The 16,055-nt window shown below is 43.2% G+C and overlaps 1 protein-coding gene across 9 annotated transcripts in view; it reads right to left on the bottom strand.

The window, feature by feature from the left end:
- The window catches only part of ATP13A4 (ATPase 13A4), a 147,322-nt gene that overhangs the window by 80,922 nt on the left and 50,345 nt on the right, over positions 1-16,055 (bottom strand). For all 9 annotated transcript variants that reach the window (XR_016232473.1, XM_089330837.1, XM_070072349.2 and 6 more), the window contains 6 exons: positions 13,631-13,777; positions 8,948-9,018; positions 8,775-8,855; positions 6,917-6,986; positions 5,259-5,393; positions 1,313-1,382 (listed from right to left, as the gene is read on the bottom strand). Coding sequence is in view for 8 of the 9 variants with exons in the window: in XM_089330837.1 (XP_089186963.1) it covers positions 1,313-1,382; positions 5,259-5,393; positions 6,917-6,986; positions 8,775-8,855; positions 8,948-9,018; positions 13,631-13,777 (574 nt within the window). In the remaining variant the exon portion in view is untranslated. The remainder of the gene's footprint in view (positions 1-1,312; positions 1,383-5,258; positions 5,394-6,916; positions 6,987-8,774; positions 8,856-8,947; positions 9,019-13,630; positions 13,778-16,055) is intronic.

Here is a 16,055-nt window from a genome sequence, read left to right as displayed (position 1 = left end):
TCAGAATTCAAATTCAGCCTTAACCACTGAGTTGACAGCCTCTCATAATAAAGAGAGAGAGAGAGATGTTCAAGGCCATCAGTCCCTAGGGAAATGAAAATTAAAATGACAGCAAGATACTACCATATATGAAGATGGCTAAAATTAAAAAGACCAATCATATCAAGTGTTGAGAATGTGGAGCAACTAGAGCTCTCATACACTGTTGGTAGGAACGTAAAATGGTACAACCGCTTTGAAAAAAGTCTGGCCATCTACCACATGACCCAACCATCCTACAGCTAGGCATTTTCCTGTAGGAAATAAAATTAGTTATCCATACAAAGATCTGTATCCACGTGTGCATAGAAGCTTTATTTACAACAGCCCAACACTGGAAAGAATCCAAATATTCATCAATAGGTAAGTGGATGAATTAACTAGTGTATCCAGGCAACTCGATAGTCTCAGGCATTAAAAGGAACGAACTATCAACACTAAACAAAATGGATGACGCACAAGATAATTATGAACTTTGACCCTCAAAACTGAAACCAAAATATATAATGAAAGACAAAATATGTGTACTGAACAATACCATTCACACAAAATTCCAAACATGGAAGCCAATCTAAAGTGACAGGAAGAAAATAAATGATAACCTGACTATGGTAGAGGAGGGAGAGGGGAAGGGAAGCACTACAAACAGGCACAAGCCAACCCTGGTGTGACCCACGGCATGCTCTAGAATGTGGGAGTGCTTTCCTGGGTACTGACCTAGTCAGAACTTAGCAAATTGCACACTGTAAGTGCAATCACTCTATCCTATGTTCATTCTACTTCAATAAAGTAGCTTTTTAAAGGTGGAAAGATCTCAAGTTCCTCGCTCCCATAAGCAAATGCACAAAAAAAATATACATGTAAAGAGGAGGGTAGGAACAACAATCAAAAATTGAAATTCAAGGGGCTGGCATTGTGGAGTAATGGGTTAAGCTGCCGCCTGTGACACCAACATCCTTATGAGCACCAGTTCTAGTCCCAGCTTCTCCACTTCCAATCCAGCTCCCTGCTAATGTGCCCGAGAAAGCAGTAGAAGATGGCCCTAGTGCTTGGGCCCTTGCACCCAATTGGGAGACCCAGAAGAAGCTCCTAGCTCCTGGCTTTGGCCTAACCCATTCCTGGCTGTTGCAACCATTTGGGGAGTGAAACAGGAGATGGAAGATCTCTGTAAATCTTCCTTTCAAATAAATAAGTAAATCTTAAAAAAAAAATGGAAATTCAAGTCCTTTTCTCATTTCACATGGAAAACATAAATCTGAAAGAAGGAACTTACCTTTTCTCCCACAAACAGAGACTGTAATGCTATTGTGTGACTCAACTAGACGGTGGAGTTTTACAGATTGCTGAAAAAGAAGGAAAAAGAGAAAGCCTTATCTGTTTGAGTAGAGGTCCCAGATATTTTACTCAGTAAGGTGCTAGCTTTGTTTAAATATAAATCGGTTTCCGGCTGAACACACTGGCTGGAGACAAATGACAGAGCAGCCTCCTCCTCCACAGAGAAGGCACCCAATTCCTCGTGCTCCTCGCCTGGCAAGAAGTCTGTGCTCTTCTGCAGAGAGGCATTTCCCAGCATGCTCTTGGACTCAAAAGAGTTTTTGAAAACTACAAATTCGTGTTTAGTTCTTTAAATAGGTAGATTGCATCAAGAACACATAACTCAAGATATGCGTTTATGCCAAAATAGTTTAAAGAACGAAGCATTGTTTCAGCTTTGAGTTGTCCCATATTAGAGCTCCTAATCAGCTTGCTGTTTGAGGAGCTTGGTGATTCCTGTTACTTCTTTGTGGTTCAGTGTTCTAATGTAAGAAATATATGAAAGATTGAGAATGAATCCATAACAGGGACAGCAGAAGAATAAACTACAATTAGATCTGCTTCCCCATGTGTTGAGAAGGTGTTGTGTGGAAGACCTTCTAATTGATTTCAGGGGTGAAAAGTCCTAGCCCTCCACTGTGTGCACTTTGCTATCCTGATTTTGTAAAGTAAGACACTCTCTAAATTTCCCGACTTCAGATCACTTACAACTAACTGGGTTCTAAAAATGAGGAACAGAATAGGATGAAATGAAAACCAGAGTGTTCTGCTGTCGACTCATTCTTTTATTCACCGTGCATTCACTCAACAAACATTTACTGAGCAACCTTTGAGTATGCCAGGAACTATGCTAAGAGATGCAGTAGAAAAGTGAACAGAGACACAGCTTTTAACCATCAAGGAACTTACAATGTACTGAGCAAAATGCATTTCAATCAAACAATCTCCTCCATAAATGCATAATTACAATCAGCGTTAAGAAGAGGGGGAAAGTTCTTGGAGCATGTAAAACAAAGAAAACAAAGGAAAGCTTCCCTGAAGAAGCAACATTGAACCTAAGACCTGAGTAGGAGTGCTTTAATCAAAGGGGTGAGGGCAGTTCCAGGTGGCACGTCCAAACATTCTGTGGCTACAGAAAGGACTGTGTTTCAGAAAACAGACTGGTGTGGTGAGAGAGCAAGATGCAAGGAGGCTGGGTGAATTGAGGGAGGAGAGCTAAGTGAGAGCAAGTGAAAGTTACAAGTGCAGGCAGAGCAGTTCAAGCTACAGGCACCATAATGAAGAGACGCAGTTACAGCTTCAGGAGTTCAGTGTTCCTCAGAGAGCAGTCTGTGGATGCCTCAGGGCTTTCAGGAATTTTCTCATAGGGGCTGAGAAGTGAAAACTCTTTTCATAACACTACTAAGACATTAATCCACTTTTTAAATCCCATTCTCCCACAGAGGTACAGTGGGGTTTTCCAGACAGCGAATGAGTGTAATATCATAATAGACTGAACACAGAAACACTCCTGAGAATCTGTTTTCTACCAAGCCAAACATGAAAGACATTTGCAAAAATGTAGAACAATACCATTATTCTCACTAAATTATTTCCATTTCAGAAAACAGTTATTGCCTTTTAAAATATGTTTTATGTTTTAGCATGTAATGTGGTTAACACTGTTATTTTAAGGAATTAAGAAGTGAATATTTTATGATTTGAAATATCAAGACATAACCCATAAAAAATTAAAAATCCTTGAGGTCTTCAAAGAAAGTTAAGATTACTAAGATGCTAGAAAGTCAGAGAACCTCTGATTTAGAGTCTTAAAAGTCATGATGAGCTTTAGAAGTTTACTGTAATATAGCATCTAGGCAGTAACAGTATGGACATAATCATGTTGGGTTTACATTTCAAAATTGTGGTGCTGGTATTGAGGCTCAGTGGGTTAAGCCACCACTTGCACTTGTGATGCCAGAGTCCCATGTCAGAGTGCTAGTTCAAGCCAAGCTACTAAGCTTCCAATTGAGCACTCCTACTAATGCACATGGCTGGGGGTGGGGGTGGGCAGCAGAGGATGGTCTGAGTGCTTGGACCCCTGGCACCCATGTGGGAGACCAAGATGGAGTTCCTAGTTCTTTTTTTTTTTTTAAGATTTTATTTATTTATTTGAGAGGCAGAGTTACAGAGAGGGAGAGAGAGAGAGAGAGAGAGAGAGAGAGAGAAAGGTCTTCCATCTGCTGGTTCACTCCCCAAATATCCACAGCAGCCAGAGCTGGGCCAATCCAAAGCCAGGAGCCAGGATGTTCTTTTGGGTTTCCCATGTGGGTGCAGGGGCCCAAGCACTTGAGCCATCTTCCACTGTTTTCCCAGGCCATAGACAGAGAGCTGGATCAGAAGAGAAGCAGCCAGGTCCACCCATACAGGATGCCAGTACTGCAGGTAGAGGCTTAATCCACTATGCCACAGTGCCGGCCCAGAGTTCCTGGTTCTTGGCTTCAGCCTGGTCCATCCCTGTCTGTCTCAGCCATTTAGGGAGTAAACCAGCAGATGGAAACTTGCACTCTGTCTCTCTCTCTCTTTTTCTGACACTCTACCATTCAAATAAATAAATACTTCTTTTAAATGTGGTTCAACCTGCTATGTGGAATAGAGTTGGAGGCAGGCAAGAGCAAATGTAGGGAGACAAACTGTGAGACAATTGCCAGGCAGAGGATGACGGCAACTTGGACCAACATTGTTGAGGGGGAAAGTGAATAAGACCTGAAAAATCAACAGAAGTTGCTGTGTGATTGGGAGGGAGGAAAAAAGAGACAGTTGTAAGGATGGCAGCCAGGTCTCAGGGTTATCCAAACGAATGCTCAGTGGTGTCACCACGTGAGGTAAGTCTTAAGAGCTGATTTGGGGAGGAATTCTTGAGTTCGATGTTTCATGTCTTGAATTTAAGGTGATTTTTGGATATGAAGGTAGAGATATCAAACAGGCTGTCTGAGCTTTGTTTTTAAGGTGGAAGGGTTTTTGGAATGTCCCATGCTGATGAGAGGACTCGTCGGGAGAGGGAGAGAGAAGGACACACTCACAGACTGCATGGGCTCCCCAGTAGATGAGAGAAGTTGGCATCTCAAGCGAGTAAAGGGTGCTTTCTCCACTGCAGTGAGAAGTGTGTGCAGGCAGGGGCTGTGGAGATGTGTAGCTGGCAGTGGGAGAGTGGGGAGTTGAGCGAATTGTCAGATGACTTCTCTCTTCTCTGTGAAGTGAGTGGAGGGAGGAGCAATTGAACTCGAGGGAAAGTGGAGTACAGGAAAACAGGCATCTCAGAACCCTGAAGAGAGAGGTGACTTGGAAACTTAATTTCAGAGAATAGGAAAGCACCTGATCACAGGCATAGACAGCTTGCCCAGACGAGAGTGGCGTTCATGGATTCACAGTGCAACCAAGAAATCTGTTCTATGCAATTATTTTTCAGTAGTACCTAGGTCCTCTGGTGTAGACATTAGGAAAGCCAAGAGCTGAACTGGGGCCTTGACAAATGAGTACCAACCAAACAAAAAGGACAAAGCAGTTCATATTAAATGGAGACTCCTCCACCTTCTACCCTCCCACCACCTTCAAGGTCCGGCAGTGTTTTCTGCATATATTTCTTCACTCATGATTTTTGAACATTTGCGTATGCCTCTGGCTATCATCCCTGAGTGAACTAAAGAGAGGAAAAAAATAACTTGACAGGTCAGGACTTGGAATGGAAGGGAAGGGAGGGGACTAAGTCACTGAGCATGGCCTACATGCTGGACATTCACAATCTTGGGCTCAATCAATATGAAGTAGGCAGGACTATGTCCTGATTCTCCTTTCTAATAGAATTTCAATGAAGTCACTGCTGCTCTCTTTCTTTTTTAGACCACATAATTAACAGAAAAACTCACCTCTCTGAGATCATACACTGTCAAAGCTATGGAAATGATGGACATGATTATGATGGCAAAAGCGTATTCCTTATAGTCTTCACTAAACCACAAACAGACACTGAAGAGTTGAAATATGTAAAATGGATTTAGAACCTGTTGACAGACATAAAAATAGGAAGACAAGGGAGATAGTTAGGCTTCACACTTAGCTATTCACTGACTTGTTTGTTTTCATAGCCATCTCTCTGACATAAATCATCCCACACAATATTCTTCCTCTTATTGTTAAATTTATTCAGTAATTACCATTGTCAGATACAGTAACAGCAACTCTACCTGAATTTGTTCATTGAATTTTCATATAACCTTGTTAACTGGAAGTTACTAATTTATCTCCATTGTAAAGATAAAGAAACTGAGCCTTAGATCATGAGAAATTTGTCCAATCACACAGTTGTGATCATGGCTGAGTGAAGCCTTAAACCATGTCGGTCTGACCCCACAGCACTTATTTCTCATCGCTGCTGCACTTTATAGTTTACAAAGCAACGTCTCTTGCGTCATGATGGTGACCATCCACTAGTTGCATAAGGAGTAGATATTGACATCTCCCATTTACCTGCACTGACATTGAAAAAGCTGAAATTTTAGTTGGAGTGTACAAAGCTAAAAGACTGTCTTGCCTTCTACTCTGTGACATACTTTTAGGCCACTGCAGAACTTGACTTTAACAGATGAGTTGAAGGTTACTTTCTCCCATAAGTAGAAAGCTGAGTTGAAAGTGGTAAATTGTAATGAAGCATGAAGAACACTGTTGGGAGAGACTTTGACCCCAAGAACTGTAATCCTGCTTTGCACCCTTGCTAAAATTCCCTCTGGTTGGTTTCTATCCAGCCAGACCCAGAATGGTAGCTCTTGCCTTTAGTCAGAGAAGTGTGTAAAAACTTCCTCTCAGTTTGCTTTGCCTTCTTTCGTGCTTCAAGGAAATATTGAGAAATTACCTTGAGATTAATAAGCATTTGTTTAAGGCAAGGATGAATGGAGGCCAAATGCAGATCTGGAATATCTACAGTACAGCTTTGTGGTAATGCTTTGACAATAATCACTGCAAAATGAAACATGAGGAGGCAGTGACAGCATTCGAGAGGAACATTCCACTCAGTAAGTGATCTGATCAGCAGGTCCTCCTTTCCCTCCATACATACACTGGCATCAGTAGAGCTTAGTAATGTTAAATAGATGATATTGTTCTCTCCAAAATTTTGAGTGCTGAGCAAATTGTATATGTTGCCTAAGAAAAACATTGTTTTTTAAAAATATATCAATTTAGTTTCACAAAATTGAAATGGGTGAGACAGCATAGTATTATGAAGGTAGGAAAGAAGGAAGGAAGGAGGGAGGGAGGGAAGGAGGGAGGATCAGCATATATTCAACCAGTCAACAGATAGTAAGTAAACACATGAGCATCACACCCTGCATTTTGTCAGTCAATGTGCAAAAGAGGCACCTGAAGACACACGTGAGATAAGATATGTGAAAAAAATATTCTTGACAGTCTTTCAAAATATCTCAGAAATTACAGTTATTTATTAATAAGTAGCATCCCTGATTGTTTGACTAAAATCAAATTTCTTTGTTTTCTACCCAACACTGGGAGGAAATACTGGTGAAATCACCTCTTTGATGAGCAGTTTCCAAATGGGTGTGATTTCAACATCAATGGTGTTAGGTCCACATATTAACCTCCTATAGGAAGAGAGCACAGGTCACTTAGTTGGCAATAATAACAAAGAAACTCATTTCTCACCCATCCAGAAAAAGATATACTCTCTTATCACTTTCTTGTGAGATCAACATAGCCCTCTCTTGTTGCATAACATTCCAATACTTCTCAGAATAACAGGAGGAAGGAGAGGGCCCCAGGTAAGAACACAACACACATGATCATATTGCTTCTCTTAACCTAAAATCTGTTGCCCCAAATAGTGATTTGGGTATTTCATGTTGCCCATTGTTTCATTCCAATAGTTTCAGGCCTGGCATAATCTCAATTCTATCTCTCCTCAATTCCAGTTCTATGGAAGAGGAATGAGATGGTCATTAAGAGAATATATTATCATCCTACCCCCTACTCAGAAGTCATGGAATTGTGCAGAATTTCCTTCAGAGTAGAAAGATCTGGGGCTCTCAATATACAGAATTATACAGCTCTCTAAAAGAAGACCCAGAGATGCATTTTTGGATTATGCAGAAGAATGGTATTCTGACTTATTTTAACGGTTGAGAACATAAACCGCTCTCCTTAGACCTTCCACAGGGACACTCAAATCCAAAAGCTTGGCTGAATGTGATTAGAGCAGCACTTTCTTTTTTTTTTTTTTTTTTAAGATTTTATTTATTTAGTTGACAGGCAGAGTTACAGACAGAGAGACAGAGAGAAACATTGGTTCACTCCCCAAAAGGCTGCAACGGCCGGAGCTGTGCCAATCCAAAGCCAGGAGCCAGGTGCCTCCTCCTGGTCTCCCACACGGGTGCAGGGGCCCAAGCGCCTGGGCCATCCTCCACTGCCTTCCTGGGCCACAGCAGAGAGCTGGACTGGAAGAGGAGCAACCAGGACTAGAACCAGTGCCCATAGGGGATGCCGGCGCCACAGGCAGAGGATTAAACTAGTGAGCCACGGTGCCGGCCCCTAGAGCAACACTTTTAAACTATCATATTCATACAGATAACTTGATGAACTTGTTTAAAATGAAGATTCTCATCCAAAAGGGGTGAGGCATGGTCTCCCAGGGATGCTGACGCTCCAAGACTCTAGGTCGTCCCAGAGTACTGGAAGTGGAGTGAGGGAGAGTGTAAAATCATAGAAACAGCCCCAGCAGGACCTTCACAGAGTTTCACAATTTTAGAAACAAGGCCCAGAGAAAAGACATTTGTTCAGAGCAGCAGAGACTCTGACATCTCAGGGGCCGGCACCGTGGCTCACTAGGCTAATCCTCTGCCTGCGGTGCCAGCACTCCAGATTCTAGTCCCTGTTGGGGTGCCGGTTCTGTCCCGGCTGCTCCTCCTCCAGTCCAGCTCTCTGCGGTGGCCCGGGAAGGCAGTGGAGGATGGCCCAAGTGCTTGGGCCCTGCACCTGCATGGGAGACCCAGAGGAAGCACTTGGCTCCTGGCTTTGGATCGGTGCAGCGCCAGCTGTAGCAGCCATTTGTGGGGTGAACCAATGGAAGGAAGACCTTTCTCTCTATCTCTCTCTCTCACTGTCTAACTCTGCCTGTCAAAAAATAAATAAAGAGACTCTGACATTTCAGTGCCCCCCGCCAACATCCTCTGCCTCATAACCGCCTTGGAATTGGGAAGTAAAAGTCTTCCGTGGCATTCTTCTGTGGCTCCCTAATGGTTGTTATCTGAGGATGTGCAGATAATATATGTGAAAGCATTTAATTTAATAGTGCTAAATGGGGCATTATGATATTAATCAATTGACTAAGTGATAACAGTCCTTTGAAGTTATAGAAACAACAGTGTTCATGGTACCTAATCTCTTGTTCTTCTCTTGTTAGACCTGATCCAAATTTTAGGTGTATCTTGGCAGAACTGAGCCAGTCTTCCAAAGAACTAAAATAATAATAATTAGAAGAACATATTTAGTAATCATACTTCGGAGGTAATAATTTCCTCTACTGCATGCACTTGCTAGAAGAACTTACCCAATTTTCTGAAACTGTTCTTCCAAATTGTTCCAAACATATCTTATTTTTTGCACTTTTATGCATCTCACCTGCAAAAGAAAAGTACCCATTCTCTAGTTCGAGGATCAGAGAAGACACAACACCACACGGGCTGAAGAAGCATTTGTGGGAGAATTAAAAACAGAATCCTGATATATCTATCTATTTCACCATTCCTGAACTTGTCTATCCTTTCCTACTGCACAAATGGCACTCTTTATTAGAAATCGTAATTCAGGAGCTGGTGCTGTGGTGCAGCAGGTTAAGCTGAGGCCTGCAATGTCAGCATCCCACAGGGGCTTAGTTTTGAGTAATGACCCAACTCCCTATTAATGCACCTGGGAAAGCAACAGAAGATGGCCCTAGTGCCTGGGCCCCTTCACCCACGTGGGAGACTCAGAAGAAGCTCCTGGCTCCTGGCTTTGGCCTGGCCAAGAGCTGGTCATTGCGGCCACTTGGGGAGTGAACCAGCAGGTAGAAGATCTCTCTTTCTTAGCCCTTCTTCTCTCTCTGTAACTCTGCCTTTCAAATAAATAAATAAATCTTTAAAAAAAACAGTCATAATTCAGAAACATTTATCACAGGCCTACCATGTGGGTAAATGTATTAATTAATAAATAAACCCACTCTCTGCAGTCTACCATTTTGTAAATTGAGAAGAAAATATTCCAAAAAGAGAAAGCTATGTTATATAGTTCAGTATGTGCATGTCGTAGAAACAAAGACATAATGAAGTAAAAGCATAGTCTTGAAGCTCTATGGAACGAAAATGGTGGAAGGCATCCTGCAGATGACAACTGAGCTCCAACACTGGAAAACTGGAAGAAGGTGGCTCAGGTGAGAAGAGAGCAGGGCACTTTAGGAGTGTGTAGAAGTTAGCTGAGGAGTAGGGGGCAAGGGAGTGGGTCCCTGTGACTGCAGCATGGGGAGCGAAACCAGAAGAGTAACTAAGACCAGAGAGCAGATTGTGAGCGGCCTTAATGCGAGGATAAGGGATTTGGGACTTCATCTCACAGGCTGTGGGCCTTGGAGTAACCTACAGGGGACGCTGAAAATGATTAGGCTGGTAACAAATACTTAAGGGGAGAGAGGAGGCTATTGCGGGAAAGTGGACCCCAGAGAGCGAGGGCCTGAGGGTGCTGGCAGAGGAGAGGGACGGGCGAACACTGGTGAGGGACTGCTCTCTTGCTCCTGTGTGAACGTTCTGTGTGAACCTGATTTCCATGAACCGCTGGCCTACCCAAGCACAAAGAGAAGGAATGAGACTGTGATATTGCTCTGAGGAAATGGTTCTAGTCCCAGACTTCTCAAGGAGCCTCAGAAAACACTTGTGCTTGCCCGGGCCTTCCGCCACCCGCAGATTCTGATTTAGTGCCTGCAGTGCTTCATGGGCAAGATATTTTAGAATTTCCCCAGATGATTTGAATGTGCAGCCCAAGTTGAGAAACAGTGCTCATGACTTCCTTTTATAGCTATTGTGTGCTTCAACTAAATTTCTTCAGCTGAATTTCTTTGCACCTCAGTTTCTCCATGAATAAATTGAGGTAATTGGCCAGATAATGTTTGAGTTCCACTTCAGCTCCTCTGTCTTCTATTCCTAGGAATATTACAGTCAGTGTAGCCATTAGATAGTAAATTATAAAACTGGAAACAGTAGATAGCTGGAACATTTTAAGTGCTCAATACATTTTTGATTAAATAAATGAAGGGATGCTTTTCAAAACCATGTCAACCAGAAATATAGTTTAAATCCCTGCACTCCAATGCAAAGTTACCTCAAATGAACCTTGATCCTACCCATTAAGCATGTGCGTGCACGTGTTTGTTAACAGTTAGCAAGCAGAAGTGTGAAATGCTTTATTTTTTTTCTTACGGAATGAATTTATTTCAATGAGGTTAGTTGCAAAATAAAGTATTAGAAATGTATCCCATATCTAACTGATTTTCATTACAAAATTGAAGGGAATTGTCACTGGTAATACTTCTTCCATAAGCTAAAAATTAGAGGGCAGAGTATTTGAATGTGTCCAACCCTGAAGCAAACGAGCAGTCCTGGTCCTAAGGGAACCTCAAGTTTCTTGCCTCAGAATTTAACTTTCCATCTCAATATTCCCTAAAGTTTTGCAAAGACAGCTGGAATGTAATGACGGCCACTATTTTTGTTAACAACTTAAGGCTCTTGGGGCCAGTGCTGTGGCATAGCGGGTAAAGCCACTGCTTGCAGTGTCAGCATCCAATATGGGTGCTGGTTCAAGTTCCAGCTGCTCCATTTCCGATCCAGCTCTCTGCTATGGCCTGGGAAAGCAGTGGAAGATGGCCCAGGCCCTTGGGCCCCTGCACCCACATGGGAGACCTGGAAGAAGCTCCTGACCCCTGACTTCAGATCGGCGCAACTCCAGCCATTGCAGCTATCTGGGGAGTGAACTAGTGGATGGAAGACCTCTCTCTTTCTCTCTCTCTGCCTCTGCCTCTCTGTAACTCTGCCTTTCACATAAATAAATAAATAAATCTTTAAAAAATAAACTTCATGCTCTTCACATATTATCATTAGTCTTTTCACCTTCCTGTGATAGGATAGATAGGGTTTTCATCATCACTTTGCACTTGAAGTTCATTTTGTCAAGTAACTTGCAAGGCTGGAATTTTAGCTCCACTCCATCTAACTTCGATGTTCAGTCCCTCAAAGGATACAATATAAAATTTTCAAAAGAAAATCTAAAAATCCCTTTACATCATGATTCTAGTTGTATAAAGTGAAGATTGTCTACTTTATTAATTCCATGCATTTGAAAATCTTTTTTTTTTAAAGGGGGGGGGGTGTGTGTGTAAAGGAGACTCTGCCATAGAATGGGAGCCCTGAGGAGTTAGAGAACCTCTATGGAGAGGTGGTGAAACCACAGACAGTCTGAGACATGCACAGTCATCGGAGGCGTGGACCATCCAGAGATGAAGGCGGCACTCACAGGGAGTAACAGCTGACTTGTGCATTTTATCTCAGGCCTTCAACTAGGAACCGTCTGAGGCTCTTTGAGGCCATTCCTCACGCGGTGAGAGGGCGAGTCCAGCATGGACCTTTGAAGCATCTTTGAGATTCCCCCAGCAGGCAACTGCTCTGCCTGGAGCGTATCTGCTCTCCTCATCACCTTCAGGGCCTCTGGAAGCTGGGAAGAGGTCAAGAGAGGGATGAGTTCATTTGCTCATTTCCAGGCACTTCGGGTCAGGACACCTAACTAGGAGACTGAGCATCTCCTGCGGGGTGGATTCCATCTTTCCTCTGAGGGACCAGGAAGAGCTCCTCTCCCCAGGCTTCTTGCTCTGCAGTTCTTGTTGGCACACGCTCTCAGGGCATCCTGTTTAACAGGTTAAGCAGCGGGTTTCAGTTCTGCCTGCAGTCCTGCAAGATGGTCCTTAGAGCCTCCTCAGCCTCCTTTGCAAACCCGACTTGGTTTCTTTGGGGCAGTCTTCAAAGTCCCTGCAGAAGGCCCTAAATGATGACCACCTCGGTGCTGTGGGTGCTGTTATGGACACCAGTGCTTCAGTGTCTTAGACGTCTCCAATCTGATCAAAGTTCTGGCCCTATTGTGAATATAGCTCATTGCAGTTCACAAATCACCTTAACATGTGTCTTCTTATTTTAGGTTCACAATCGCCCTGAGAAACAGGCAGAGAAGGATTATTGCTCTAGTTCTGTAAATAAACTCAAGACTCCAGGGAGACAGCCAGTAGCCCAACTCCCTATATCATGAGCTGGCAAATGAAGGTATCAAGCTTTTTGATAGAGAATTTTCCATTTTAAGATCTCTGCCCCTCCCTCAGTTTCTGTTTGTTTATTTGAGCATCCCTTTCATTTGGCTGTGCACTTATTTATTCAATGCAATTAAAGATGCAAGAATTTCAGGACAATAGGCCCTGAGGCCAGGTCCCTAAGGCAGACTTGGGAATCCTACCTTTCCAGGTGAATGAGGCAATCTGCTAGGAGAAGGGACTTGAGCTCCTCTGTTACGTTTATTTTGGCAGCTAAGACTATGAGGTGAAAACAATTGAAACAATTTGAAAAAGCTGACCTTGAACTCCTAAAGCAAACAGCTGTCTACATATATAAATGTAAGAGAAAACAATTTGTCTTATAAAATGTGTTGTAATATGAATGTTTACTAGCCATATTCTGAGACGGATTCATTTACTATAGTGAAGAGGGAGTATCCCAAACACCTTTGAATGACAAAATTCAAATGAGGTCATTTTGTAGCTGTAAGAAAACTGCCTGGAATGTTCCTGGATGATTTTCTTTTACTGTAAGGTGAACACAGGTTACAACACGGAGCATGACACTATTAGCAGCTAATAGGTTTGGAGATCTTTTATGTACCTGGCACTGTATTGATCATTGTATTCCTTAATTTGCTGAACTTCACCAATTAATATCAGAGATGAGCATTATCATCATTTTATTGAAGAGAAAATTGAGGCTCAGCAGAGCTAGTTGGTCCAGAACTGCACTGCTTAGGACAAAGCTGAGATTTGGAGCAAGCTCTCTCTGGCTCCAAAGTCTGTGTTCATCACACTGTCAGTGGAGGATTGGCACCAGGGAGGACCTAGACTTAACTTTGTGGTACTGGGTTAGATTTCTCTGGCATCAGCAATAGCCCTAAGTGGTCTTACCTCTAGGTCCGGCTTTTTGATGGCTCTGTTTATGATATACTCCTCATCAGCAATGACAGGGTGGTCAGGAGTGAGACCGAAGGCACTGCCCAATGCTGCCAGGTGGATCCATGTTACCTTTTTCCTAGAGTAAGTCTGGAATTCGTCCTGAGGAAACAGACACCAAATACCCATGAAGTTAAGAGAAGTCATCGGGCTACAGCTCAACCTGAAAAACATCATTTTCATACAGCTCTGTATGTTTGTGGGGTTAATGAACATTCTAGGCTGGGGCTGGCACTGTGACATAGCAGGTAAAGCTGCCATTAACAGTGCTGGCATCCTATGTGGGCGCCGGTTTGATTCCCAGCTGTTCCACTTCCAATCCAACTCTCTTCTGTGGCCTGGGAAAGCAGTAGAAGATGGCCCAAGTCCTTGGGCCCCTGCAACCACATGGGAGACCTGGCTTCGGATCCACGCAGCTGTGGCTGTTGTGGCCATCTAGTGAGTGAACCCGTGGATGGAAGAACTCTCTCTCTCTCTCTCTCTCTCTCTCTCTCTCCTCTCTGTCTGTCCCTGCCTCTCGGTAACTCTTCCTTCAAATAAATAAATAAATCTTTAGAAAAAAACATTCGAGGCAGAGTTAGATGTCTTTGAAAGATGATGGATATAGAGATTGAGGGGAAGGCTTGTCCTCGGGTATTAGGGAATCTGGAGAGGATGGTGAAGCATGGACGCGCACAGCAGGAGGTGTCGGCTCAGACAAGAACCCACTTCCCCCTTTGCCTCCCAGCCCATGGGGCTACGGCCTGGTGGAAAAGTTCACAAAGGAAACACAAAAAACAAGCATTTCCAAGGTTAGGGTATCTCCAAGGTTCGGGCATGACACCATCCCCATCTTTCAAGCCTTAACTCAAAGTTCCCCCTTTTCCAGATAAGCCCCTTTAACACCCTCCAACAACAACAACAAAAAAGAAATCTCACTGTGCTAACTCCAAAGTGCATTAGCAGTGTGCCTCTTGCACTCCTAATCATTTTCTGCCTGAGTTGTCTTAATCCTTCTAGTCCATCTTGAAGGCAGCGACTGTATTTTAGTGTTTCTTATCTCTCCCTCAGTGTGGAGCACTGAGACCTGACAGTGAGAGGACAGTGAATGGAAGAAAAAGATCAGGGGGCCAGCGTGGTGGTACAGTGGGTTAAAGCCCTGGCCTGAAGCACCGGCATCCCATATGGGCACCAGTTCTAGTCCTGGCTGCTCCTCTTCCAATCCAGCTCGCCACTATGGCCTGGGAAAGTAGTAGAGGATGGCCCAAATCCTTGGGCCCCTGCACCTGTGTGGGAGACCCAGAAGAAGCTCCTGGCTCCTGGCTTCGGATCTGTGCAGCTCCGGCCATTGCGGCCATCTGGGGAGTGAACCAGTGGAAGGAAGACCTCTCTCTCTGTCTCTACCTCTCTCTGCAACTCTGTCTTTCAAATAAATAAAATAAATCTTAAAAAAAAGAAAAAGATCAGGTCCTTGGAAGGAATAATGTCCAAAGGTCATTGTCAAGACTTCAGCACAGGTAGGATTGAAGAAGGTACCTTAGTGTGTGACCCTAATTGCAATTGCTTCCCTTTGCAGTTCACTTTATCACAGAATAAATCAAGAGGGAAAAGCACCAAATGAGCAAATACTGCAACTGCCTCTTACCCTCTGTGCTAGCCTACATTTTGCTAAAAATTACAGTTACTTTGGATTGCCATTTTGACATCCAGCCTCAGCTTGGGACTTCCAAACTATAGAGTTTCAATGATAAATTTGGTAAGAAAGCACCTAATTCGGTTCAGTGCTATGGCATAGTGAGCTAAGCCTCCGCCTGCAGCACCGGCATCCCATATGGGCGTCAGTTCATATCCCAGCTGCTCCTCTTCTGATTCAGTTCTCTGTTATGGCCTGAGAAGGCAGTAGAAGATGGCCCAAGTGCTTGGGCCCCTGCACCTGGGTGGAAGACCTGGAAAAGCTCCTGGTTGCAGGCTTCAGATCAGCCCAGCTCTGGCCATTGCAGCCATTTGGGGAGTAAACCAGAGGATGGAAGATCTTTTTCTCTGTCTCTCCCTCTGTCTATAACTCTACCTCTCAAATAAATAAATAAAATCTTTTTTTAAAAAAAGCACATTATTTATAGGTAAATGGAAACACAAATGATAAAATATCCATCAAGACCAGAGACCTCAGGGGACCAAGTAAAGATAATTAAGAAGACAGCTATTCTTGATCCCCTTAAGTGAATAAGTGAATTAAAATAACACTAACTATAAATTTTCATCTGATTACTTAGAAATTTATAAAATCTTTATGTATTAGTTACCTTGTTTTTGCCTCACAATTCTTCAAAGTCATTATTATTATCATCTTCATTTTGCAGATGAGAAAACTGACCATCAGCAAAGTTAAGAACTGTTCAAG

This window comes from Oryctolagus cuniculus, chromosome 4 (genome assembly GCF_051225735.1).
Source record: "Oryctolagus cuniculus isolate XC-2025 breed Fujian yellow rabbit chromosome 4, ASM5122573v1, whole genome shotgun sequence".
Lineage (NCBI taxonomy): Eukaryota > Metazoa > Chordata > Mammalia > Lagomorpha > Leporidae > Oryctolagus > Oryctolagus cuniculus.
This window is presented reverse-complemented; position numbering and strand designations above follow the sequence as displayed.